Genomic DNA, 27,878 nt, shown 5'->3' on the forward strand with positions numbered 1-27,878 from the left:
GTTATTTGGATGACCCTAAGGATCATAAAAAACCTTGAACGATTACTATTGCCATTTCTTTTCGGTCACGGACCTTTTTAGCTTAGATTGACTGGCCTAAACAGCAGACCCAGCACTTTCTGATACAATGCATGAGTGTTAATGCAGAGACCTGGGAAACATTTCTAAGTGTGTTACTTTGAGGAATGAGGTTATAAATAAGGGAAAGTCATCCAAATGGAAAAAACAAGGTTATCAGGAACCCCCTGTGGCTCCATGTCAGAAGACTCAGCTAATACGCATTATTTATTACTCTAGTGAATAGCTCCTCTGGCTTCAATTGCCTACTTGATGAAATAAGCTCACGTCGTATTCATCACATGAAGCTGGTAATCACCTCCTGTGCTCCCTTAACGAGAAAGGCTCCCGAAAAGAAAAACATATTCCATACCGTTGTAATTCCAGGTATCAGTCAGAGGAATTCCGCCATCAATGCTACATGTGTGAACATTGAGCGTAAATACTTAAAACGTAAAAAGAAATATATTATATAATATAGAAATCCCCAAATCACTCAAGCGCAAACTTCATCAAGCTTGATTTCTTCTATGCCTGGTGATCAGGCATTTATCCTGTCTAGGTACCATATGATTGAATGTAAACATTGAGTCTTCATTTGATAGCTTTCAAGGTGATGACAGTTGGCACATGTATTCAATCGCACTTGATTGTATCATGCATACCTCACTTCCTGTTATCTTGTCACAACGCTGAGGATGGCCCATCAGGCCGAATCGCGTCCGTTGTCCATCAGAGGTAAATAAGCCATGTGAAAAGGACATTTCTTGTGTGCTGGCTATTCCTAAATTCCCACTGGTGACCAGGTCCACCTACCTCAAACACACCCTCGTCCAGAAGCCTCGTCCCGAACACAGTGACGCCCTCCGTGCTGACCACAGGGTTGTCTCCTCGCAGCAGATCCAGGGTCTCTATCTTCTGACAGTCGAGGTAGAGGGTAACAGACTTGCCCTGCACACTGTAGGCTATCCTGTGCCATCTAGGGATTGAACAAAGCTTAAGAATGAGCTTAGCAATGCAGGGGATTCAAAGTCAAAACACAGCAGAAACCATATGTTTCCCTACAGGCTGTAAACACAAAACATATGGCTACTTCTGTATGTGGAATACAGGTCAAACTGTATCCAACAAAAGCAGCGACGCAAGGAGATCACTCAGAGGCAATCTACTGTATGTGTCGTGACTAGTCATACAAACAGACAGGCCCTTGAGCTCCAGACAGAGAAGAACAGATTTCTTACAGTCTGATGATGAAGGACAAAGACATGTAACATATGAAATAACTGCATCAGGGGCTCTGGGAATATGCTATTACATTCAAGGTCGCTCATTCAGGGTGTCAGACAGTTGTCCGTGTGTGTCAGAATCAAATGCATGATGGGGCTACTTGAAGTAAACACTGTTCTCCGTCATACAGAGCTACTCTATCGAGGCACATTCTACACCTGTTAAAGCAACTCATTGGCATGGGTGGTAGATATTATCTTTGATTTATTTTACTATAGTGTCTTGCGGAAGAGGGAATCTTCAAAACAAGAAAGTGGCCGCACACGCTGATAGCCAAAGTACCAATTTTTTATTGGGACGCAGAGTAAGACATGACTCAGTGATGAAGGCTTAACCACCGAAACGATTCATGTCTTAGGCCCCCTACACACTGCACGAAATTTGCTCCAATTATGCTGTCGGGAGCTTTTTTGGCACTCGCCGACAGAACCCCCGATCTGACGCAAGATCTGGCTTTGATCACCAAGGTTTTACTCGCTGTGTGTGAAAGGCTTTGCGAGAAGATCCAGCGGTGATAAAAGCGCTCGCCAATGCCTTCCTGAGCGTTTCTGAATATCTAGCAGGTCTGATATTTGACTCTCTCGCCGACTGGACATCATACAGTATGAACGGGGTTGCGACCGCACCCCGAGAAGGTTCGTATTACAGCCAATGAGAGCACAGGACAGCCGTGCTCACAGACAGTCTAGTCTGTATTGATAGATGATAATATAACCTTTATTCCGTGGGTAAATCCAGGTGTCATACATATTGGTAGCTATATTAGCCTAATATTGCTGTTAAATAGTCAATGCATCTCACTTGAATAATGTTGATAAAACCGCATCAGAATCTGCGTTGCAGCGCAAACACGTGTGCGTGCGTGCGTGCGTGCGTGCGTGCGTGCGTGCGTGCGTGCGTGCGTGCGTGTGTGCGTGCGTGCGTGCGTGCGTGCGTGCGCACAGACATACAGCGAGAGAGACTCGATCAGAGAGACAGAGAATTCTTTAATGAAAATCAAGATTTAGCGTCCTGACTCCTGTCTCGCTCTATGCGTAAGCATCCTCGTGCATAACTATAGTCTTGCACCAAGGTGCCACCAGCCCATATGGGCTTATAAGACACTAGGGCTATATCATGCAACACCCCCTTGAAAAACGTTTTCAAACAGCCGATCAAGCTCACAACATGTCGAGACCAGCTAGTTGAACTAGAATGTTTTTCAAAATAGTAAAAATCACACCCGTGTGAACTGAGTGGTGTAAGGTCTTAGCCTGTCTGACGTAATGAAATCATGTCTGACGTAATGAAATCACACCCGGGTGAACAGGGTGAACATAGCAACCATGCTCATTTTTTCTGCACTAACAAAGCCAGTTGTATGAAATCACACCCGGGTGAACAGGGTGAACATAGCAACCATGCTCATTTTTTCTGCACTAACAAAGCCAGTTGTAGGAGTGGTTTACACCACTCAAAAAAATGGCAAATAAGTTTAGGAATAAGGGGTAAGGAGTGGCACAAGATAGGGCCCTATATAATGCAACTGCTTTAAACCTTTATTAGCCCCTAGGCTAGCTCACTACGTGTTGTTATGTGACATGTTGTGAGCTTTCAGCTTGTATATGTTATATTGTTAATATTTTTTGAACATGTTAGAAATGTCTGGACATTTTCACCTATAATGGCCAAAATAAGGACACAAGGGTTCATGTGGTTAATATCTGTATCAATTTAAACGGAGGGGATAAATGCCTCTGGGGCTATACCCACTTTCCATCTGACAGGTTGATCTTCTTGAAGGTGGGATACTCCTGTGGTGAAGGCTGACCCCGGTGGTCCTCATACAGGAAGACGGGCGACCGGCCCACCTCAAGGCCCAGCTGCTGGACCCCCTGTTGATCATACACCGAGACCAGGAAGAACTGTGTGCCCTTCTTAGCTCGGACCGTTGCCATCAGAGAGAAATCCACAGGGAAAGGAGAATCTGTAGAGGGGATGAAGAAGAAGATGAAGAGAAGACGAATGAGTGAGACGAGGAGAGGAGAGGAGAGGAGAGGAGAGGAGAGGAGAGGAGAGGAGAGGAGAGGAGAGGAGAGGAGAGGAGAGGAGGGGAGAGGAGAGGAGAGGAGAGGAGAGGAGAGGAGAGGAGAGGAGAGGAGAGGAGAGGAGAGGAGAGGAGAGGAGAGGAGTCCAGTACCAGGGAAAAGCTGCTTTGTTGGGGCACTGAGCTGGATCTTCTTATCTATCCTGTAGGCCAGGTCCGTCTCGTCCATGCCTTTCCTGGTCCTACAGAGACCAGCCTCCATGGACACTCCCTCCATGTCGTCCGACAGCTCCAGCAGCTGTAGCACATCGACGGGATCAGCTGAGGGGTGGAGAGAACAGCGGCAACAGCTGAGTTAGCAGACATATTATGAAAAAGCACACAGGGTGTGTCGTGTACAAAATATCAAATGTAAATATACATTTTTGACAAAAACATTTACCTTTTAATAAGTGACTTTCTGTCTATTACAATCCAGAGCGTTTGAGTGAGGAAACTACAAGATTATTAAATTGGACCTTATGAAAGAAAGGGTATTTCATAGGGTGTGTTATGTACAAAACATATGTAAATATAATATATATTTACCCAGACATCTATTATTTAATAACAGACTTTCTGTCTATCCCAAAATGTTGAGTGAGGAGGAAACTACATGATTACAAAATTGAACCTTATGACAGAGGGCAACGGGATTCTTTTGCTTATGTCAGTCTTGCAACGCCGTTGGGCTGATGCGATCACACTCTGCTGTACGTCTGCTCTGTTAAGTGCAGTCTGAGCAGCCGGTTTAGTGGGGCTGGAAACAGATCTCTTAAAGTGCATAGGCGTCCTGCTTTCTGGGAGATAGAGGAGACAACTCCTTAGAGAAGTGGCTGCAGGTGGCCTGTCTTCTGTGGCTGTTATTACAGGGAGAGGGGTGGTACATAGCCAAGCCCATAATCCTACGGCAGTGTACACCTGTCAGCTGCCACCTGCACACAGCCCGTATACGGCAACAGCAAGCATCTCATTTATCTGATTCTGGGCACTTCGCCGGCATAACAAAAGCTGCAAGCACATATGCGATTCACACACAGTAACATTTTCAGCATTACATTTTACAGTGTGTTTACATATCAAAGTGTACTTATGAGCAATGAGCACAACTCCATATAGGGATTCTCCCAGCTGTAAAGACTACAGTATGTCTAGTTACAATGAGTCTTATTCGCAGTCGGCCAGTTGCGTTATTAGATGTTTTGTGGATAAAGTGCTGCCATGAGCATTAGCTGGGTTCAGAGCTTTGTGTGCAGGGCAGGCGGTCTCCCACCAGCTGCCAAAGGGAGTGTGTTCAGGGCAACTCAGCACTTAGCATTCCAGGCATCTGAAATGAGGAGCCTCTATTCAAACTGCTTTACTCACTAGCTCTCCTTTTATTTTCGCCGTTAATTAAACATGTGGAGGGAGTTTACTGGTGCCCCAGACATTGCTTGCAGAAAAGCAACATGTTACATTTTATGTCATTATTTATTTTCACAGCAAAGGCCCTTTATTTTTGGGCAGCGCTGAGCTCGCCCACTGGGTCCCCTGGCACAGTTGCAATGGGCCTGTAAAGAGGTTAAGCTGTGAATTACAGCCAGGCCCTCACAATAGAAAACATTAGTAACGGATCTAAAGGTATTTTAGACCAGAAGGGCTTAATTTTTATAATTCAGCACAGAGTCGTAAATAAACCCAGTAAATTAAATAATTTACAGCTGGCTCCCTGCCTTCCAGCGAGCAGAGCAGTTAGGCTGATGGCCTACAGCCATACGGTACCTGGCACTAATTCCGATTCGCCCACACACCAACATTTATGACCCTTTTAAAATGTGTGTAATTGGCAGGCATGACTGAACCAACAACTAAATGTCAATGAATAATTTATCAGGTCAGAGATCAGCATCCATCTCTCTCTCTCTCTCTCTCTCTCTCTCTCTCTCTCTCTCTCTCTCTCTCTCTCTCTCTCTCTCTCTCTCTCTCTCTCTCTCTCTCTCTCTCTCTGCCTCATGCACATGCATGCACAGTGATGGAGGAAGAGAGGTTAATAGGCCCTGATGTTTGGAACTGCCCAAACAACTAGTATTCTAATTTGAAGCAGCATGGGTCAAATTATTATACATGACGCTTGGGATCATGTCCGCTCGTCAGGAAGAGCACCTGGCAAATTGCCTGGACTAACTCAATCAACTTTTCACCACAAAACACTTTCTTCTGCGTTTTTTTTATTTTTTTATCCAAGCATTCCAAAGAGACAACGCATCATGTTACTGCACAGAACCAAAACAACAACAGCTGAGCAACGAATTGACCGTTTTCGACAGGAGGTGAGATATGAAGTAATTGTTCACTAGCACAACATAAATTATTTATAAATAAAAAAAATTGTGGTGGCGCTCTGAGAGGATCGAGGACACTCTTGACCTTACGGCCCTGTGAGTTCTATCGACACAACACAGAGATGTCGATATGTGCAACAACACCGCAGGGAACACAGAGCGAGAGAGAGAGAGTGAGAGAGTGGAGCAGCACAGATTCAGCCAGAAAGAGAGTGATTTCACAATGAGCTGACATAACTTATTTCTTATTTAAGAGCAGAAATGCTGGGAGTAATATGCATCCATCCCACGCATACTGTACATACTGTACATACTGTATGTATGTGCAAAAACTAATGGATACAAGCTGTTGGTGGATAAAAGTGCTAAACCAACTCAGAGGACAGTCGCGGATGTGACGCATTTTGAGCTGGAATATCTGCTATTTTTACATTAAATAACTTCTCGCCACACGCCCCATCCCCAAAGACAACAGAGGGCTGAACAGTAAATAAAAGGGAAAAGAATCATGCTCTGAAGGAAATAAGAAGAAAGGGGTTGTAGTAAATGATGACCATGCAGTCTTATACAAAGTTTAAATGTAATTTAATGTACATGTAGAAAAGAGCCATGTATGTCGGACTATTGGTACGTCGGACTAACGTATGCCGTTAGGGGTTCAGTGTCTTGCTCAAGGACACTTGGACAGTAACACAGGGCGAGCCACTGCCGCCCCAAGTAACACTCAGTGTTCATTTAATTGGTTACAAATGCATACTAAATTAAGGCTCCGGATTTGAATGCATAATTGCATATGGTGCAACAACGATCTAGCTGCATGCCAGAGAGAGCAGTGGCTCTGATTAAGACTTTGATGGATCTAACGATCCATGGGGCAGTCGCACTGGGAAATCCTCCATATTTTCACTATTACACCACCATGCCTGCACTCTAGTGCTGTAAAGAAGAAGCCTCGGGCATAAAGTCTGGATCTGGATTTGAGCCAGGATCAATACCAGACTGCTACCCACCCCACCCTCGCCTATCAGCTGAAGCTGTGCCAATCGATCTAGCAGTCCTGCAGTACCTGTATTTCATTAGGCCATACAGTCATGTTCTGACCTTACCTGTCTGCCCCCCCTCCTCTTATGGTGTGTATGGCTCAATATGTTTGATCCTCTTTGACATATCACCAGATGTGGTTGGTCTGGCACTGTACTAGTGTGATTCATGCCTGCAGCCACTATATATGCGTTGCGATGTGTTGTGAGCTTGCGGCGCATCTGCTATTTTCAGTGTGCGACACCCATGCACAACCAAGTATAACTGAGCGTCTACTTCTGCAGTAGTGTGGTGTGAATACAGATTGTGTTTTTACTGGGCAAAATAGAGATCAGTTTTCCAGTAGCACAAAAAGGTCAGAGTTCATGGGAAGGGGGAGATTAGACATCCAGCAATTCCCTATTCCCTTGTGGTGCCTTAATAGTTAACACACATAACATCTAGTCTGTGATGTGGAATGAACATACACACATACTGTACGGTACATGCATGTGCTGTGTGCATGCATGCTGCTGCATGCATGGATGTACACATTTCTTTCACATAATGACAACCCTCTCTCTTGCTCTTTGTCCTTGTAGCACTTGTGAGAGACACGGTCTGCATTGCGGAAAATATTGTCCACAGTCTTTCTGGCAGAATAGGCCTGAATTAGCGCCCACTCGATTTCACAGAACACGCTCTGTCCGAAGCAAATGTCAGCAGAGCATTCACAACAATATCTCTTCTCTGACGGCGTGACATGACTTGACTCAGTGTTTCCATGTAATACAGCCCAGTACCACCTCAGACATACAGTACATTAGATATAATGTGCGCTCTGTGCCTCCTCAGCAAGTGTCTCTGAAGGCATTCCTTCTGACTCACACCTCCTACACTCCCCGTTTTAAGCCTGAAAACACACAATACTGTACTGTCCAAAACCATTGTGCCTAGAAACAAGGGGACTTTCTTGGCCAAAATGGAACCAGGACCAAGAGAGGTTCCCACCAAATGTTTAGAACCACACCCTGAGATGAGTAAGGAGAACAGAATGGACTTAAGTTGGATTTATGCTTGGCTGAAAATAGCCGATGTACAAGCTCACAGTGCATCGTGCTGCAAAGCATTGTGGGCTTGTAGATCAGCTATTTTTCTTGCTCGACACCATGCACAATAATATATTTTTTATCAAGCCTCTCTGTTCTCTGCACTAGAGTTCATGCTTACTCTGCTTATTCCAATCTTGCACTTGTAAGTCACTCTGGATAAGAGTGTCTGCTAAATGATGTAGTATTGTGACATGGCAGCATATCTGCACATGGTATCCATGTGTGTATTAAGAGGATGCATGGTGACCATACCCAGGCCACCACAACCCCTTCATGTTAGTTTGGAGTGTCATTCTACATTAAAACTACTGCTCACAATACAGTTCTTAAAAATAATAATAATAATAATCTTCTATAATGATAAGTCAATGGGGGCTTAATGAGTTTGATGACAGACTCAGCGGAAATGGCTGAATAAACTCAGACAACTGCTCCAAGCCTCCGTGGGGAATAGCTTTAATCTAATTAGTAGTGGGCGTGACCCTTGACTGGGTCAATGCAATGTGTAGACAGGAAAGGTATCAAGCCACACAGTGATGGAACACACACACACACACACACACACCACACACACCACACACACACACACACACACACACACACACACACACACACACACACACACACACACACACACACACACACACACACACACACACACACACACACACAGAGAGAGAGAGATAAATGAGTTATCAAACGTTGCACAGGCAGTCAGGCACACACTGGGTTAGCTCAGTAATAGCTCAATAACAACCTCTATAAAATAAATGAACAGCACTTTCCACCAAGCAGTCTTGCTCTACATTTCTCGTTGTATGTTTTCTGTCTGTCAGTAGTCTGTCAAACATTCACTCCCATTATTGTAAACAAATGTATGATGGGGGTGCATCTCTATCATGTAATGGGTTAAAGGTCACATGGAGAAACGGAGGAATTCATTTGGCAGTAGGAATGCAAACTGGGGGAGTTGGTGGTGATATTTATCCTGTTGATTGGGCTCCAGGGTTGGTCTGCTTCTAGTTATCATCACTGAGCGTTTTTGGGACCTTGTCAAACCAGCGGTTGTGTGGGATACCGCTCGGAATCCACTCCACAACCTTTTGACTGATTGATACTTCTTCTGCTGCAGCGGTTCGGGGAGAAGAACCCAACATGTGTGAAGCTTACACCACATAATATACAGAGCGTGTGTGGATTTGGTGGCATCGAGCATGCTTTGTTGTATGGTGCAAATGCATATGCTGCGTATATGTCTTGGACGGGCCGGCAACGGTATCGTTTACTCACCACATCACAAGTGGCAGACGAGCAAGTGTGATTAGCGGTTTGGGAGCACTGAATATGGGTCATTGGGTAGGCCCTGTTGTTAAGGCTTAGCGTCATGAGTAAAGCCTGATTCATGCTTCGTCGTACGATGGCAGTATTCGTTGAAAATGTGAACTATAGGCTTCTGGGGGGTGTCGGCACTGCAGCTGAGCCCTGTCTGCAGAAATCTGGCTGGACATATCCCTCCGTTTAACATTACAAACACTGCATTCTTCAATCACCACAGTTTGTTCTGCTCTTGCTTGTTCGCAGCATGACGGGCAGACAGACAGGCCAAGAGCTGCTGAGCCCATAGAGAAAACACCTGCCCCTCAAGGCCTCACTCTGTCCAGGCACACACACACACACACACACACACACACACACACACACAGCCAATCCTACGAGGACGATATGTAAACGTAAATGTGCACACACATGAACTAGCACGTGCAATTGTATTTATTTTATTTTATTTTATATCAACACCAGACCGCATCACTCATTCTCTCAGATAACAGCAGGCTATCGTCATGGTGCACAACAACAGGGCTCCCACTCTCACAGACTCAAAGCATACGCATTCTGCATAGACAGGCACTCGCACACACACACACACACACACACACACACACACACACACACACACACACACACACACACACACACACACACACACACACACACACACACACACACACACACACACACACATACATACACACACGCACCATATTATTCTTTCAGAAGTCCTGTTCATGCATGCATTTGAAGGGAACTTCAAAGCTATAAGGGCCTCTGCAGTGTGTGTTGCTTTGAAAGTAAAGCCTAATTTACATTTCATCATATAATGGTGTCGAGCATCAGCAATAGCTGATCTACAAACTCACAATGCACCACATCCATAATGCGTTGTGGGCTTGTAGATCTGCTAATTTGCCAGACAAATTAGACATGGGACTGTCGCCTTCTGAACTGAAGGATGACAACCCATCGTCTTTGATAAGGGGCGCTATCCAGTTTAGAGAGGCCACTGCTTTTTAGTGGAAAGGGGTTAAACTTATGACACACCAGTGTCACAAAGGCCACTGGCTGTGTCACAGAGGCCACTGTATTGTGACTCGAGAGGGCACAGATGGTTTTGGTCAAAGGAATCCCATTCCCGGCTTCTTTGTGATCCGTGAATATGACATGGGTTTTCTTTGGCTCATGGTCTGGGACACAGCCAAATAGGTCAGCGTCTATGACGCCTGACCGCCACCGTTCCACAGACGGTATCTCCCATATGATCCCACAGAAATGTGCCCTAAAACCATGTTCATGACTTGAGCATTGAGCTCTGAGTGCCTGAGGCGGAGGTGAGGCTTTCTGGACGCCAGATGTTTATTGCACACTATAGATAGGAAACAGCCTCTACCAGTTGTTCTACTGTCACTTACAGTATATCATGTTTATATTTATGTCACATTAGATAGATAGTAAACAGTTTCCCTCCACAATGGCATTCAGATGATATACTGACAGCATCAGCAGAGCCACACACTGTAAAGTCCTCAGTGTTCATTTAATTACAAATGGAACCAAATGGAACCTTGCAGAGTTAAGTTAACACTAGGGATTTTACTGTGCAGCTAACAGTTCCTATCAGCATCGAACACTGTGGCCCTCCCACATCTAATGTTTCCATTAGAGAAAGACAAACGTCTATTGCAGCAGAACACTCTGGAGTCACAACAGGCGTCAACTTCCTCTTCTCCCACTGCACTGTTTCTAAACTCATCTCCTCTTTTCCACTTGTTTTCATTTGCCACTAATTTGCTGCTGGATCAAAGGGGGACAAGCATCGCTCGTTGCCACCCTCCAATGGGAGTTGGGTGCAAGATCAACTCCAGTGAGGCAGCTGGATCAAACGGGACACGGGAGAGTAGGGGTGGGTGGGAGGGTTCTACGTGTGTGAATTCCCCTCTGTCACCCAGCCAGCCGGGTGCTGGGCGGGGCAGGGTGTGGGGGGGGGGGGTATTGGAGGGGGGGTTACAGTAGCTGTAGATGAGGAGGCACACAGCATATTATGACATAAAAACAACCTCTCTCATTTCACAGCCTTTCGTTGGCACGAAAGAAGATAAACTAAAGAAGAAAGTGTGGTGAATTAAAGGAACAGAGTCTTCATTAACTGTGTACGTGTGCAAGAATGTCTCACTTCCTGTCATCAAACGTGACTACAAAGAACTCTCTCATCTCTCTCCCAGACACACACACACACACACACACACACACACACACACACACACACACACACACACACACACACACACACACACACACACACACACAAACAACACATATAGGAAAATATTATTTTAGTGTAACACCAAAAACATGCACACGCACACAAACACACACACACACGCACACACACACAAGACTGGACCACATAAACCATAATCGGTGGTCTTATGATTCAACTTCTACACTATTTTGTCCTCTTCTGCCAAGATTTTAGCTACTGGATTTCAGCAAATGATCCCAGCAGACGTTAAGCTGTGCATGAAAGTGACTTGTTTAAGTGTAAATGAGACAGCTTTAAGTGCTTTTGTTTGTTGTCCAGGGGGTTAACTTTTACTGTTGAGGCATGTCTTTACACCAGGCAGTCTCTCTATAATGCAGCACCTGCAAGGAAATTGTCTGTCACGGGTCAAAGACACTCAAGACACAGCCACAGGGCATGCAGGCCTATTGCTCTGACCACAGGCCTTAAAATGTCCATTGTGGGTGGTAGTAGGTTGTGGGTTAAATGGACCAAATGTGTACGAGCAAGTTGTAAGCAGCTGTATAGGAGATGAGAAGCGTGATAATGGTCACAGCACTTTAAACGCAGTAACATATAGACTTTTGTATAGTCACCAAGTCATGTCCTGCAGACGGATAATACTATAAATCAATGAATGAATAAATAAATAAACACACCGGTAGGCCTAGTGTACAATTCTACAGACTTAATGAGAATAAAATAAATGTTGTTATAGGTTCGATAAGAAACTTCCTAAATCTGAAATAGAATGAAAACATTATTAAAGCCTATAGTACAGTACTATAGGTAGGGGATATACAATAGACAAATATCTGGGTGTGAAAATAATCATAACAGGGCTGTAACGTAAGAGTGTGTTGGTGCTAAGCTCCTATGTGCACAGTGGGCACATTAAACAGATCCATGACAGGAATTTTAATCTACTCTGGTTGGTCAGTGTTTGGCCATATACCTCTTTCTCAAGCCAACGTTAAACCTCTTCACAGTTAGCCGACGTTGGTCACGAGCAAACTCAAACATGACATCATGCAGCCTCACTCTGAGGGCCCTCCCAGCACAAACAGCACACCTGATGCAGTGAACATCCAGTAGGTTGGGGCATTAAAATGCAAAAGCTGAAAATAATTTCATAAACTGAGAAGCTGAAGCAATCCAGATTCATTCCGAGCAACCATGGGTGCATAATTTATTTCTAGTTCTGCAAAGTTCTGACAACTTGTATGGCTTGCAATTTCATAATTTGATCCAAGCCTGAGTCATTTCAGCAGGTTCTCTATGGTAATCCCAGCCTGAAGCAGTTTAGTTTAGTGGGCAAGTTCAAACCAGCAGCATCAACAAATATTCAAACAGATCTAAAACTCAGATATCACAAAGAAGTTCTCAATCAAACAGCAGGAAGAAAATAAACTATCATGCTCGTAGCTTAATGGGTGCCTTGGGGCAAAACATATATAATAGAGCTGTCTGCATATGTGCATGGGACCTGGGATAACGGAAAAAGTGCATCAATTAGGCTAGAACAATGAGCCTATTATCAGCCCCATTTACGTTCTCGCCTCCAGGACCATAGCTCTGTAATAAGCACTTAATTATTTCTCGGCAGGTGTTCAGTAGGCTACTTTACCAGCTTGTGTCGTTGTTGCGTGCAGTAGTAGTATAAGAAATAGCGGTATTGTCCTAAACGCCCTCGTCCTTTTTAAGCGGTCCATCTTGCAAAGCGGAGACCCCTCGCCTCATCCACCACAGAACTTTAGAACAATGTGCAGAAGGTTGAGAGGGTGCTAAGCAGCCATGCGTAGTGGGAAGAAGCTAGCAGTGCGGAGCATGCACTCTCTGTAGATCCACTTGCTGATTGTTGGAGAAGTTTTTTTGGAGGCTCCTCTCTCAACTTCTCTCTCTGTCCTTCTCATTCAATTTCTCCCTCTCACCCTCCCTCCCTCCCCTCTGTTCTCCTCCTCGTCCCTCCCATAGGACGGCGTCTCACGACGAATGGATGAGGCTGCGCCATAAATCACCGCTTCATTGGCGTGCGCTGAGGTTTATTACTGCTCCTCCTAATTTGTTACGTCTCACTTCGTTCTTATCGATAGCAGAAGAAGATACTTTACTTGTTCAGTGATGGCACCGTTCGTTTAATAGGATAGCGACTTGTGTAGCCTATACGTTTCAAATTATATGTTGCAAAGAAGGCAATTGCGAGGCTATTTGACTGTGAATATAGGATTTAAATGTCATTGTGACACAATTATAATTGGTAAAAGTGACAACAAAGAGGATTTTTGTGGGGTGATGATGAAAGTAAAACTAACTGCACGTCTTAGCAATTAAAAGAAAAGAAGCATTCCCCAGATCAGGGCAGCTATAGGGTTTTGCATCTGGATGTGACCAAGCAATGAACTTCACAGCAATAAATAAGTATACTACAGCTGTACAGCAGCACCCCTGGCCAGTTCAAGGAGTATGATCCCTCATCATCCCTCAGTGATCCTTGGTTCTGGTTGAATGTAGACCAGGTTATCTTCACCAACATCACCTGTATCAGCAGCTAGACAGACAGATATCACAAGCCTGCTGGCTACATAACCCCAGGTTAGAGGTCAGTGACTGCTGCCTGACAGGCCAGGACTGGGTTAGTATAGTTCAGGCCTGCTCACATTATAAATACATCTCCACACAACCAAGGTTTAAAACCAGAAGATTTATCATCACACAGCCCTCTAATATAGAATCCACTAATGTTTATAATAGTGGTGGTCCTCGACTCCTCCCATGTTGTAAAGTTCTCTTGCCATGGTCAGCTGTGCTAGACCCAGGGTCAAAATATACAAATATCACAAGCAGACAAAAGTCTGCCCTTTCTCTCCCCCATGCTTCCATATGGTTTTACAGTATACATACAATAAATGAATATTATACCTTTGTATTTGTAGCTCAGTAAACAATGTGGACACTGTTCTGTTGTTGGGTCAGGTTTAATTTCAATTTTGGCAGGGGAAAAAACGCAGATAGAAATAAGATGAATTAGGGGGTGACGGTTAACCCATCTCTCATTACTTGGGGGGGGGGGGGACACCCTCAACACACGCTTTATGAATGACGAAGTAGTCCTGCCAAAAGCCCAGAAACCCGTTCCAGAATGATTGTGGTATTCGGTTGAGACATGCTCAGATATGAGCCTGACAAAGAGCTTTTCTAATTGGAAAATTAGCAAAGATAACAGTGCTAGAGTCCAGGCCATGACAGGCCTCCGTGAAGAGGTCAGGGGGAAGTGAAATCCCTGAGTACACTTGGAGAGGAGGAGACGAACCCTGTCTGTTAGAGGAGAAATGAGGAGAAGTGCTCCGACAAGAAAGTGAGAAACATCCCTTGACAACTCAAAGTCACCTCTTTTATGATCTAATTCTGACCTCTCATCGTCTCTCACTAGGACCCAGTTTAACCCATTAAGACACCTTCTGCAAGTGCCTTCTAAACCACTAGTTCTTTACTGCTTTCAATATTTTTCTAAAATGTTCGAACATAACAGATGTACAAGCTCACAGCACAGCACAAACTGATGCGCTGTGCACTTGTATATCTGCTATAGCCAACGAACGCTATAATCTAACAGGACACAGATGCTTTCCCAGTTTGAAGGGGTTAAAACTACACTATACGAAGAGTGTTCATTTAACTCCACGAGTGAACGAATGTAACCAAGGGACCATTTGGTTACGTTTGTATACTCTGGGAGTTACAAATGGTTAATTTAACACTGAGGATTAGTGTAGACTGTGATAGTGAATATTCCTCTCCATCCTCATCAAATCAAGTTTAACTTTGGGAATAACATCCTTCTCCCAGACAACCCTGAGCATGATTCGGGCATAGGAACCAAAGATGGTAACCATACACAACGGGCACACATGCATGCATGATGCATGACAGGGAGGGTTATGGGAGAGAGAGATTGGAAAACACTTCTATCGTCCAGATAACTGGACAGATTAAGGTTGATCCTCTAGGTAAACAAGAGACCCCTGACCTCCCACCCTCTCCCTTCCCAGTACCGGCTTATAACTCCCCTTAGTCAGGGCCACATTACATTCCTAGCAGCTTTTAGCAGATAGTTACTAAGACTCCAGTGGGTAGTCTGAGCCCTGGGTGAGAAATACTTGCAGAGTATGTGCTATGTATACACCTACAGTACTACAGTATGTCTTTATCCATGGAACCGTACATAGTGAAGATTTCTCTCCATCCACAAAACAATATCATGTCTGTAGAATCACAAGTGAACAAAGCTATCCAAATAGGCGCGTAAATGTCCATTTGGTTAAAGTACACTCTCTGTGTTATAATATGGATAAATGCATATCGATTAGGGATGTGCCGATGAGACATTTTGTCCGATATCAATATCCGATATAATTAATTGCTGTTATGGCCGATAACCGATAATACAGATGTCGATATGATCTCATTCTGTATTGAAAAATTATAATAATTTTGGCCATTCTGAAAAATACATGTAACAGGGTATCTGCACTGCAGGTTCAGGCAAGTCAGATTTAACTTAAATACCTTTATATTGTGAGCTTGTAGATCTGTTCAAGCTGTTACTTTGGGCTTGTAAAGACAGACCGATTAATCGGACCGATTAATTAACCGATTAATTCATCGGTCTGATTGATTAATCGAACCGATGCCGATTAATCTAAAAACAACTAAAATCGTCCAATACCGATGTGTTTGCCGATTAATCTCCCATCGCTAATATCGATACATTATCACTGAGGATTTTACTGTATGGACCCATATGCATATGCTATTTAATTATTTCTGACCACAGAAACGGTGCTTAGCATATATCCAAGTGCTAAGCACCATCTCTGGTGGTCAGAAAGAATGAAATAGACTTACTTGAACTGCAAATGCAATGCATTTGTCTCATGCCGTCAATTTGTCACTTTTAATTAGCCAACAGAAAGCATTCCGGGAAATGATGAAAATAAGATACATTAAATTTAATTTCTTAAATGGAAATTAATACCACATAAATACAACTGAAACAGTTGGTAATGTTGGTAATGAATCTCCAAAACAAACAGATATCTATGCGCACACTGGTAACATTTACAAAACATGAAGAGTAGCGAAACACTATTCCAGCTGTGTTTTGACATTTATTCACTGGATTAGTGTGGGAAGTATGAAAATGTGCAGATTAATGTAAGTCTATAAAAGAGATGGATATTTCCCAAACTTTGCAGATATTACACAAAGTTATGTAATGTTGTGGTCTCTCTCTCTCTCTCTCTCTCTCTCTCTCTCTCTCTCTCTCTCTCTTATACCATATCAATATATCATACTCTCTCATATCTGTCCTCTTCCTCTTCCACACTTTTTTGGTCTTTTATGTCTCTCTTGCTGTCATTGGCATAAATCATGTTAATTTATTATTGATGTAATTTATTTTATGTAAATCTTTAGTTTTTTACCATCAGAATTGGTTGTTGCTCTCAGACATGTTCATGTACTGTAGCAGCCATGGGGCACCGTGGGGCGGCAGTGGCTCAGGGGTAGAGTGGCCGGATGGGAAGTGTGAGGCTCCCAGTTCGATCCTGGGCTCTCCCAGAGATAGTGTTGAATTGTCCTTGAGCAAGACTCTGAACCCCTAATTGCTCCTGATGTGCAGGTTGCCGTTGGTGCCTTGCATGGTTTGCATGGTGTGTGTGTGTGTGTGTGTGTGAATGGGTGAATGTAATGCACAATCTACATAAAGCACTTTGGATAGAAGCGCTATATAAATGCACCATTTACCAGCATAAAGCAGACATGGAAGAGAATCATCATCTCTCTTTGTAACAGGCTGTGGTTTGGTACCATGAAGTGTTGCAAACTTTTGATTCAGTTTTAGTCATAGTCTTTTGAATACAATTCAATACAATTAACTATGAAAGCATGCATTTTCCAGTTGGTCACGCCCCATGTCAGTTGGTCACGCCCCATGGTCATGCCTCGTGACATCACGTGATGTCATCAATATTAATTAAGCCCATATATGGAGATCCCTGATGTCATCATTATTGGCCAGCAACTCTACATCTCACCTCAAACCTCAAACCCTTAGATCTCCACAGAGCTGACCTGTTCTGACATTCCATATGTTGATCCTTCCCCATCCATCCTTCCTCTTCGATGTCTCATTTTGACTGATACCTGTCCATTTAAACTCTAGACGGGCCTGCCCCAAAGTTATTAGTGCAGCCACGCTCGGCAGCCGGGGAAAATTAGAGTTCTTAACAGGCCCGAAAATTAAGGCCCGGCCCTACCTGGGCCCTCATCAAACCCTGTACATTCAAGACACTGCCCCCACTGCCACCCTTAGATCTCCATATATGGAGCTGAACGGTTCTGACATTACATATATTGATCTGACCTCATCAAACCCTGTACACTCAAGACACGCTCCATATATGGCCAGTACAGAATTCATTGCATATGTTTTTTTGCAAAATGCCATGCCAAAGCACCAGCGCTCGCCCAGCAGTCTGCTGTCACCCAGGCGGATATGTTGATCTGACCCCCCATTCCAAAACGCCAGTGCTCGCCCAGCAGTCTGCTGTCAAGCAGGCGGATGCATGCACGCGACCTTGCCCTCAGGCATCTTTTAGTCTGGTTTTCAGTTAAATACCAAATTTCCTCCATACAGATTAGTGCATACATTTCCATTGGAATTTACATATCTCAAACCATTCTTCATTTGATACAGTGAAGTTATACCCTCCCTCTCCCACTATTCTTGAACGTATTCTGTATTACGGGATGTTTTTTTTTTTTTCACGAAGCTGCCATAAAATCTAGAAATAACACTCTCATCAATAAATATTCTCAATATTGGGTCATCAAAGTCTGTTCTATTTCTGATATTATGTTCTAATCAAATTTATCAAGGGAAAATTCTTTCCTCAGATTTGCAAAACTCTTAAACTTTCCCCTTTCTGTAAGCGAATACGATTTAAAATCCAGATCATAAAAACACCACTGAAGTATTTGTATCTTATCATCACATTGTCTAAAGCTCTTCCTAGATTTACATGATCCAACATCGCATGAATTGAGGTATTCTTCATAACAGAGTTTAATATTTTCTGACTTGAAATATTAGGTTGCATAATATATCAGTTAGGGGTTTAATTTGGGCTGCATAAAAATAATCTTTGAAATTGGGTACTGCCATTCCTCCTTCTTTTGATAATTTTACATTTTAAATCTAACTCTGGGCTTTTCCCCTTATGATGGAGATGTCTTATTGTTTAATCACTGAGAGGGTGGAAGGTTTACAGATGTAATCTGTCATCACCTCGATGCAGTGTGAAACATTATCTGTGATATTAATATGTGTGAGGAGCTTGTGTGAGTGTTTAGGATTAAGGACCCTGAGAGGGGCTTTAAATGGAGCCTGCCTCCGATTCGCTCCTTTGGTTGAGGAACATGCCAGAACAGGACAACAGGCAGAGTGTGGGGAGAAATATGCATCTGAAGTCTCACAGGGAAGAGGCGACTGACTCTTTGAGCTTGCCAAGATATATGATTTATGTGTGTTTAAAAGGGAAACTCATCAAAGATCAAAGCAGTCTTCTTTCTTTCTTTCTTTCTTTCTTTCTTTCTTTCTTTCTTTCTTTCTTTCTTTCTTTCTTTCTTTCTTTCTGTCATGCTATCATCATAAGTTAATCAAAACACTTTTCCCACTGTGCACGCATCATATGCCCAATTGCCCATGGTACAATTTGGTCATTTGCAATATCTTGGAGAAATGTCACTTCTCTCAAGAGCATAACGTACACTGTAATGATCTGCTTCCATGTTGAGATCATTTAGGTTGTTGTGTAGCTAATGGTTTTTATGCATGTACCATATTATGATGTATATAATGTTTTATCATGATTGAGGTGCTTGTGTATACAAGTCATTCTCAGTGTGGTCCAATGCATCAGTTGAGCTATTAGCATACTTCATTATCATTATGTATGGAAATACAGTACAGTAGCTACAGTACACAAAACATCCTGAGGGTTAACTGAACTCAGAGATAGGTACGGGGACATTTGTATACTCAGAATTAAACACAGCGGTGGCCGAACGGATTGCGGAGCGGTCTTGATACCGGAAGGTCGCCAGTTCGAATGAGCGGTCTGACACGTTAAAATTACCACCGCTGAAGTGCCCTTGAGCAAGGCATTGAACCACTACCATGAAATGTTCTATGAGCAGGGCCTGGCAACAGGCCCTGCTTAGCCCAGATACCCTGGGTAAATATAGTAACTTTGCTTTGCTTTGCTTTGTAGGTCAGTTTGAACAAGTGGCTGACATGTGTCTCCAATCGATGACACACGAAAGGAACACTTTGTAGATATACACTGATGCTATTTACTGGTTTAAAAGCACTATTGCGTAATGTGCTTTTTGTCAGTGACTGCAAAACATTTCAATAAAAATGACATCCGCAGCTGATTGAGTGTGAAACTATAAAGGGAGAAAATAGAGTCACTAAACCAAAACATGCTTTTGCTCGTGAGGGCAAATCTAGGTTAAACTGTCAGAGGCTGGTAAACGTCTGGTCCATGACAGCTCCTCCAAATGACCCTCCCTTCCTGCACCGAGGCACACACAAACTTACACACACTCATATGGTACACACAAGGCTGACACACAGGGATGTGCACAAACACGCACGCACGCGCACACACACACACACACACACACACACACACACACACACACACACACACACACACACACACACACACCAGAAATATTATCATTCCCCTCATTGCCTGCTGACGAAATGAGCTCTATATATCACCACAGGCATTTTTACATCCGAGGCGTGTCCTACAATGCCCTCTTGCTACAGCTGATGCTATAAATCCACTCTGTCAGAGGTATTCTGAGTCTAGTCTACCTGAAGTACCACAGGGCAGAATGAGCACATTACATAATCAGCAGCTTATTGGTATTTCATCACCACCACCCACCTCCTTCTACCTCTTTGCATACATTTCTCTTCTCTTTCGGTCCCTCTTTCACTGTCTTTTTTTCTCATAAATGCAGCCTTTCACACATCTTTCACACGCACGCACGCACGCACGCACGCACGCACACACACACACACACACACACACACACACACACACACACACTCATGCTCAAGGTGCACATATGCACACATTTAACTTGATGCAATTTAGAAACAAACAAACAAATTAATTGGGAGTAATTCACCCCCAAAAATACTTATTTTCTCATTTCTATCAATTGCACACCCCACAAGCCTTGAATTCATTTGTTGGTTTTTGTTGCATACCTAAGCAGCCAATCATTTGATGACCGGCGGAAAGATGCTAATGTCTCCACAAGTCTCTGGGAGACGAAATGATTGGCTTAGACTAAAACAAAAAACCCCCCATGAATTCAAGGCTTCATGGGGTGTGTAATTGATAGAAAATAAGTCCTTTTTTGGGTGAACTATTAAACATTATGAACAGAACTATGGCCACCAGACTGGATGCAGCTGGATGGCAAAAAAACAAGGGTGAAGTTGGCCAAAAGTAGAGGCAGAATTGAGATTAGCAGAAATAATTACATCAAACTTTAATTTGCTAAACCCAATTAGAAATAAAATGCCAAACAAGGGGCGTGACTAAGGGAAAGTGGGTGGAAATTTCCCCTCTGGACTCTGCTCGAATAGGTAGTGGAGATCATTGAGGGGAGTTACCAGACTGGTGATAATTATAATAATTAGAGATGAGGGGAGACTAAGCTAATTAACATAAGGACCATGCTTGTTAAATAAACTGCTCAAAGCAAATAAACTAAATAAACTTACCCCCAACTTAACCCACTTTAAACTTTCTCCTGCTCTGTTCCCCTCCCTCAATGTTAGAGGATAGTTTAAAATGTCAGCATTATGTTCATTGTGCAAATTAAGTTTGTGTTTGAAGGGGTGTGCACTGAAGGTAAAGCCAATTCCAAAAATGTATCCAATGCTCTGGTTCTCTATTAAATTCATATAACATTACAAACCAAAAGATTTACAACAAGGTGCCACAGTTGCTGCGAAGACACTCTCCTGGGAAACCATCTGTGTAGTAGAGGGCTATAGCCTAGCCCTAGATGTTGATATACAGTAGTATTACTATTGTACTACTTTTACAGTACATATACATTCATTTATGATTTCTTCGCTTTTCACTGCTCATCTGAACATTTGCCTAAAAATGCATATCTGTTTTGTTTTCTTCTATTTTTACCCAATGTTTTTTCTTTTGTGTGTGTGTGTGTGTGTGTGTGTGTGTGTGTGTGTGTGTGTGTGTGTGTGTGTGTGTGTGTGTGTGTGCGTGCGTGCGTGCGTGCGTGCGTGCGTGCGTGCGTGCACACGCGCGCGTGTGTGTGTACTGTATATAATCCATTTTGTGAAGCACATTGACTGTACTCAGTGTGAGTGCTATAGGCCTATAGATAAAATTGACTTGACTTGACTTGACTTATGTCATGAATTCAACCACATCATTGGTCTTGTTGACCCGAGGGTAGCATCCTCCAGCAGGTCAGCCCCTGCCTGGGGGGGGGGGGGGGGGGTATAATGGGCTGTAACTGGAGAATAATGTTTGCAAGTACTCCCTTGTGGTCTTGTCACAATCTCCAGTGACATTTAGATGTTTCTCACCCCGCTCATGGTGGAGTGCATTGGAATGGTCTGTGGAGTCTATTACGCCCAGCTATGGCTGTTTTAAACTTGCTTCCATTTGTGGAGTCTCATGGGCCAGCGGGTTTCAGAACGCTCTCTGAATAAACCATGCTCTCCCACTGCTTCTGCACCCTTGTAACTCTCTTCTCTTCACCAGTTCCCTTCTGTCCTATTCTTTGGGTCCGGCCTCTTGCTTTTCAAGCCTTTTTTCTCCCCAATACCCCAGCCTCTATTTCCCTTTCTTCCCCTTCCGCCTTCTATTCTCATGAAGTTTGCATTCCACACCTCCTCAGCAGACTGCACACAAAAGAGTCGAACACACCACTGCTGACCTGCAGGAAACATTCCAGTCCTCTGGAGCTTTTTTCACACAGCCAGAGCCCAGCCCTGGCCACAGTCTCTTGGAGTTAATTTAACACATTACTAACTATCATGTTCAATGAGACTTGATACAAGAAATGATGATCACACAGAACAACCGGTCACATCAATCCAATGCTATTTAATGCTATTGCATAATGTACCATTTAAATTAATTCAATGTTTCTACGCACATCATTATTTTAACATTTAAAAACGAATTGACACAGAATGACAACCCATATAAACTTATAACAGAATCAAATTAAAACAAGTTGCAACTTCACCAGTGCAAAAGTAAAGCTGGCTCCACAAGCATTTGTTGATTTGTCCTCCGTACATACTACATAGACATTTGTCAATTAGCCTGCATTTGTCAGTGGCATGCAGGGGCGGTCGGGGGAAGTGAGTGGACAACAACAGATGCTGTATCCTCTGGCCAGAAAGATAGAGTCTCCATGATAGGTGACAGACGGATGGACAAAAATAGGCGGTGTATTCAACTGTGAACATACAGTTGAGATAGTGTATGAAGAGAGGGGGGAGGAAATCAAATCATACAATTCTCTGAAAATAGAAAAACATGTGGCGTGGGAAAACATGTGTGGACTTGATTTATCACCCCTCTCTCTTGCTCCTTTTGTGTCGTCGCACTCCAGTCTTCTCAGATTCCACAGCAATAGCTGGGAGGCTGCTAGACACCACTGGCCGCCCGGCACCGCTTTCCCCCCCTTCCCCCTCATGTTGTATTTGTCTATACATACCTGTCCACGTTCACCTGAGGCACACGAGGGGCGGAACATAAGGAACACCCCTGCCCTTATTCTGGCCCCTTTAGCACCATGACATCTGCCCAGACCACCACTCAGGGCACGCTTAGTGGCCCACTATAAACTCTACTGGGAATGTTTATAGGTAGAATGCAGGCGTTTGGCAGACACAAGATTGCCGCCATTTAAGATTCGGCACGTGTTTACACATGACACAAAAATAAAATATGCCACCACATTGCCTGCAAATAGCCTATATTAAGTGTGAACAGGGTTTATGTAAAACACACTAATGGGTGCAGTCACACCAAACTTTAATTCTGCCTATGCGGTGGATTCTGCCAATGCTTTTAAATGGGAACGGAGTGTTTTTTTTAAATTATTATTATCATTATCATTATCATTATCATTATCATTATCATTATCATTATCATTATCATTATCATTATTATTATTATTATTATTATTATTTTGGCAGAAATCTGTGAATGGCAGCAAACTGCTCTGTTCCCATTGAAAAGCATTGGCAGAATCCATCAGACCTAAAGTTTGGTGTGACCACACCCTAAAGCAATATAGCCTACACTACAATTCCAAAATGTAAATTGAAAATGCACACTGTCCGTTTGGATTGAGGTTTTTTTGTGCAATATATTCTGTTTTAACCTACTTCTGTGTTGTCACCACAAGAACAGATAGCTCATGACAAAGCAATGATTAAAAAAAAGGAAACTGAGGGACAGAATGTTACTTAATTTCTTCTTATATGTTCTTTATTTCTCCCATATATGTGCCTTTCACAAGCTTGTGGTAGAATTTTTCACAAGGCTAAACTTGTGTCCATCAAGCTTGATGGTTAGTGGCTGACCCTTTGTGGCAGTGACCAGAATTCCAGTCATAAGTGAAATATGCTGCCCTGAGGGAGAATCTCTCCTTTCAGAGTCAGAAATGACATCCATCCTAGGAAGAGAGACACAGTCTATGGCAGTGGAGGAGAGTTGAGATAATCTCTATAAAAACGTTTGCGCCTGTGCATAGGTGCATATGTATGGGTCTTGTGTTCAAGTGTTGTTGTTGTTGTTGGGGGTGGGCGAGTGGGGGTCAGCACTTTGGTTAGCCTTGGCTGTTGTAAATGTGCTATACAAATAAAGTTTGATTTGATTTGGTTTGATTGTCTCCGCAGGCCGGACAGCCAAAAGCCAGAGACTACGTTTTCGCCCCTGTTCATTGATCCGTCCATCCGTGTGCCCATGTTTGTGTAACTGTGAACAGCTAATCTCCGGCACTGCTGGACCGATCGGTGTGAAACTTGTAGTTTTTGACATTGGCGGGTTATAGCACCACCATGAGACACTTTTTGTCATTACTCCTACCGATTTTGTCCAAATCTCACCCAAATTGGGACACCACACCCATAGTCACGTGATCAAGATTTGTTTGTCAGATTTGTCTGATTCCATTCTGTTGATTACGCTTTCAAAGTTTGCGGTAGGGCCCTATTTTGCACGAAATGCCACAAGCACCACTGGACCGGTCGGCGAGAATCTTTAAACACACGCTCCCAGTTAGTAGAATGAGGAAGAACATCCATCCCAAATTTCAGCCTGTTATAGCAAAACCATGAGGTAGATTTTTACAAAACAACTTTTTATTTATTACTACAAATTTTGTCCATATACTTCACGCAGGTCGGTACACATGATCTCTGTAGTCAAAATTGTAATCCAGACATATGTCAGATTTCTCAGATTCCATTCCAATTGGAATGGAATATGCTGTTATGCATTGCTGAGAAACTTTACATGCAAGAACCTCCACCCCGGCCACATGGTGGCACTACAACAGCCCATTTAATGTTTTGGCCTATAATAAATGAAACCCTATAGTCCGGTAGCTTAGCGAAATGATGTGGACGCGGCGGACAAAAGCGCCAAAATTTTTCCACATGCTCTCCATAACCATATGTTTCATTTTGGAAGGGGGGCCACGTCATCAAGATGTCAGAAGGCGGCCATCTTGGTGTTCAAAGATGGCCGCCAAATGAAAAAGGGCGGTTCTGGACAACCGTGGGTCCGACCGACTCGACACTGGGCACTGCACTCCCTGTGGGTGTGTGGAACGTGTGTGTCGAATTTGAAGTCGGTGGGGCAAACGGTTCTCGAGTTACGTGGATTACAGATGTACAGACACACACAGAGACTGTGTGCATTATAGTAGGATGTTGCCATCTTGTTGTAGCCCAGGTCTCCCTTCTAAAAGAGATTATTAATTAATATATATGTCAATGGGCAATGCCATGAGTTTCAGAGGGTACAGTAAGTATAGAGGTAAGGCAAAGAGAGATGGTGAGGGAGGGAGAAATTGATTTGTACCAATTGGCTAGACAGTAGTGTAACAGGTTAAGGTGAGTATAGAGATGGAAATGTTCTAGCAAGCGAAGCCAGTGTATTGAGAAAATGGGACATATGTTTTCAGAAGTTATTTGTGACAAAAGGCTACCAGTGAGAGGGAAGATGTATAACATGGTAGTGAGACCAGCCATGCTGGTGGCACTGATGAAAAGGAGGCACCGCTGGATGTGGCAAAATTAAGGGTGCTATGGTTCTCATTAGGAGTGAAAAGGAAGGACATTATTAGATATGACTAAATTAGAGGATCAACCCAGGTTAGAAGGTTTGGGGATAAAGCAAGAGAGGTGATCGAGGTTGAGATGGTTTAGACATGTGAAAAGGAGGGATGAGGGTACATTGGGAGAAGGATGCTGAAGATGTAGCTGCCAGGTAAGAGGATGGCCAAAGACGAGGTTTAAGGATGCTGTGAGAGATGACATGAAGGTGGCAGGTCACAGAGGAAGATGCAGAAAACAACCAAATGGGGTCCATGTGTGGTCCAGCCCTATGGAATGTAAAAGGCATGCATGTGCTAATGAAAAGTATTTAAAATATAGTTTTGATGCTCATCCTACTACTATAGGGGGTGCAAAGCAATATGCCCGTTTATCCGTCCGACTTCTCCTACCAAATCACTCCGTTAGCACACATCTCTCTATGCACAAAAAAGGATGCATGCCACAGAAATCCATCTGCACTACATTGCATCCATGCAACTGCCATATTTACTGTACAAATATTGCTTTTGTATGACATACTGTTATTGCGCAACATTTCGCTGTGACGCAAATTACAATTTACAATTACAATTTCCACATTCACCGACCCCTCCCCTTTTCACTGCACGCACACACACACTTTTTTCAATGTGTCTGACTGCTAACAGAGTTGAAGATGATGTAAATATGTTGCTAGAATGACCGTATTTATTCAATATTGGCACAAATAAACGTGTACTGATATTCTCAATGACCTTATTGCATTCCTTGACCTAGATAATGTATATTTTGACACCAAGATTGACCTTCTAAGTGGCTTAGAAGCCGAGATAGTGGCACTTATAGATATTACATGGTGGCCATCTTTGAACGCCAAGATGGCCGCCTTCTGACATCTTGATGACGTGGCCCCCCTTCCAAAATGAAACGTATGGTTATGGAGAGCATGTGGAAAAAAATTGGCGCTTTTGTCCGCCGCGTCCACATTTTGCTAAAATATGGCCTTAAGCTGCCTCACTACTTGTACAATAAAGATCTGGATTCCTTGGATCCTCCTCCATATAGGCCTGGCCATTTGTGCCAGATTACGTTTTCCACCATTTTGTGTTTTCTTCAAAACACATGTACTCCAACAGATTTTGTCCAAATCTCACACAAATTGGTACGTTTGCTTTCTCAGATCATATTCCAAGTAGCTATTACTGCCTTCTAAAGTTTGCAGGCCCTGCCCGGGCTGCCCCTGAGTAGGCGACCTGTATGCTCTGTGCTCTTTGCTCTGTGCTCTTTCTAGTTCATAACTATAATCAGACTGCAAAAATAATGTCACCATCATCACATATTTAGGTTAGGGTTAGGATGCATCATACACGATTATGGCTACAATGATAATCCCAATTATTTTTCTTAATATTGTAAACACGATTGTTAATCATAATTAATGGTGAAGATCTTTGGTGGAAAAGTAGCCTATAATTGTACTGTTACTTTAGGCCTATTAGCCTGATGGATGAGGAGAGGGGTAGTACAGTACAGTACAGTACAGTACAGTACAGTACAGTACAGTACAGTACAGTACAGTACAGTACAGTACAGTACAGTACAGTACAGTACACAGTTCTGGCTATTCACCCTTGTAACACTACTGGTGAGGAAATGAGGGCAAAGGAGCAAAAACTGCCAAATTGCTAAGTTTAACGATCACATAATTTTTTTAGTTAGTTAGTTTATTTTATTATTTGATTTGCCAATAATCACAATTCAGAAGCATGACATCTGTATACAGCAGGCTAATGTTGCCAAGAATAACGAATACAATATTGACTATAGCAGGCCCAGCTTGCATGTAGCCTATGCTGTTTCCTGTACTAGCGTACTATGACCTGTTCATCAGACCTAGGTAGGGACACTAATCTGGTCTGGTGTGAGA

At 43.2% G+C, this 27,878-nt stretch overlaps 1 protein-coding gene across 2 annotated transcripts in view; it reads right to left on the reverse strand.

Annotated features, from left to right (window-relative positions):
- Positions 1 to 13,328, reverse strand: part of col5a3a (collagen, type V, alpha 3a) — a 71,337-nt gene extending 58,009 nt beyond the window's left edge. For both annotated transcript variants that reach the window (XM_079521225.1, XM_079521224.1), the window contains exons 1-4: positions 13,106 to 13,328; positions 3,524 to 3,691; positions 3,097 to 3,310; positions 874 to 1,036 (exon numbers count right to left, since the gene is read on the reverse strand). In XM_079521225.1, coding sequence (XP_079377351.1) covers positions 874 to 1,036; positions 3,097 to 3,310; positions 3,524 to 3,691; positions 13,106 to 13,190 — 630 coding nt within the window. In that variant the 5' untranslated portion in view covers positions 13,191 to 13,328. The remainder of the gene's footprint in view (positions 1 to 873; positions 1,037 to 3,096; positions 3,311 to 3,523; positions 3,692 to 13,105) is intronic.
- Between the last annotated feature and the right edge of the window lie 14,550 nt (positions 13,329 to 27,878).

Source organism: Electrona antarctica, assembly GCF_951216825.1.
Source record: "Electrona antarctica genome assembly, chromosome: 14".
Lineage (NCBI taxonomy): Eukaryota > Metazoa > Chordata > Actinopteri > Myctophiformes > Myctophidae > Electrona > Electrona antarctica.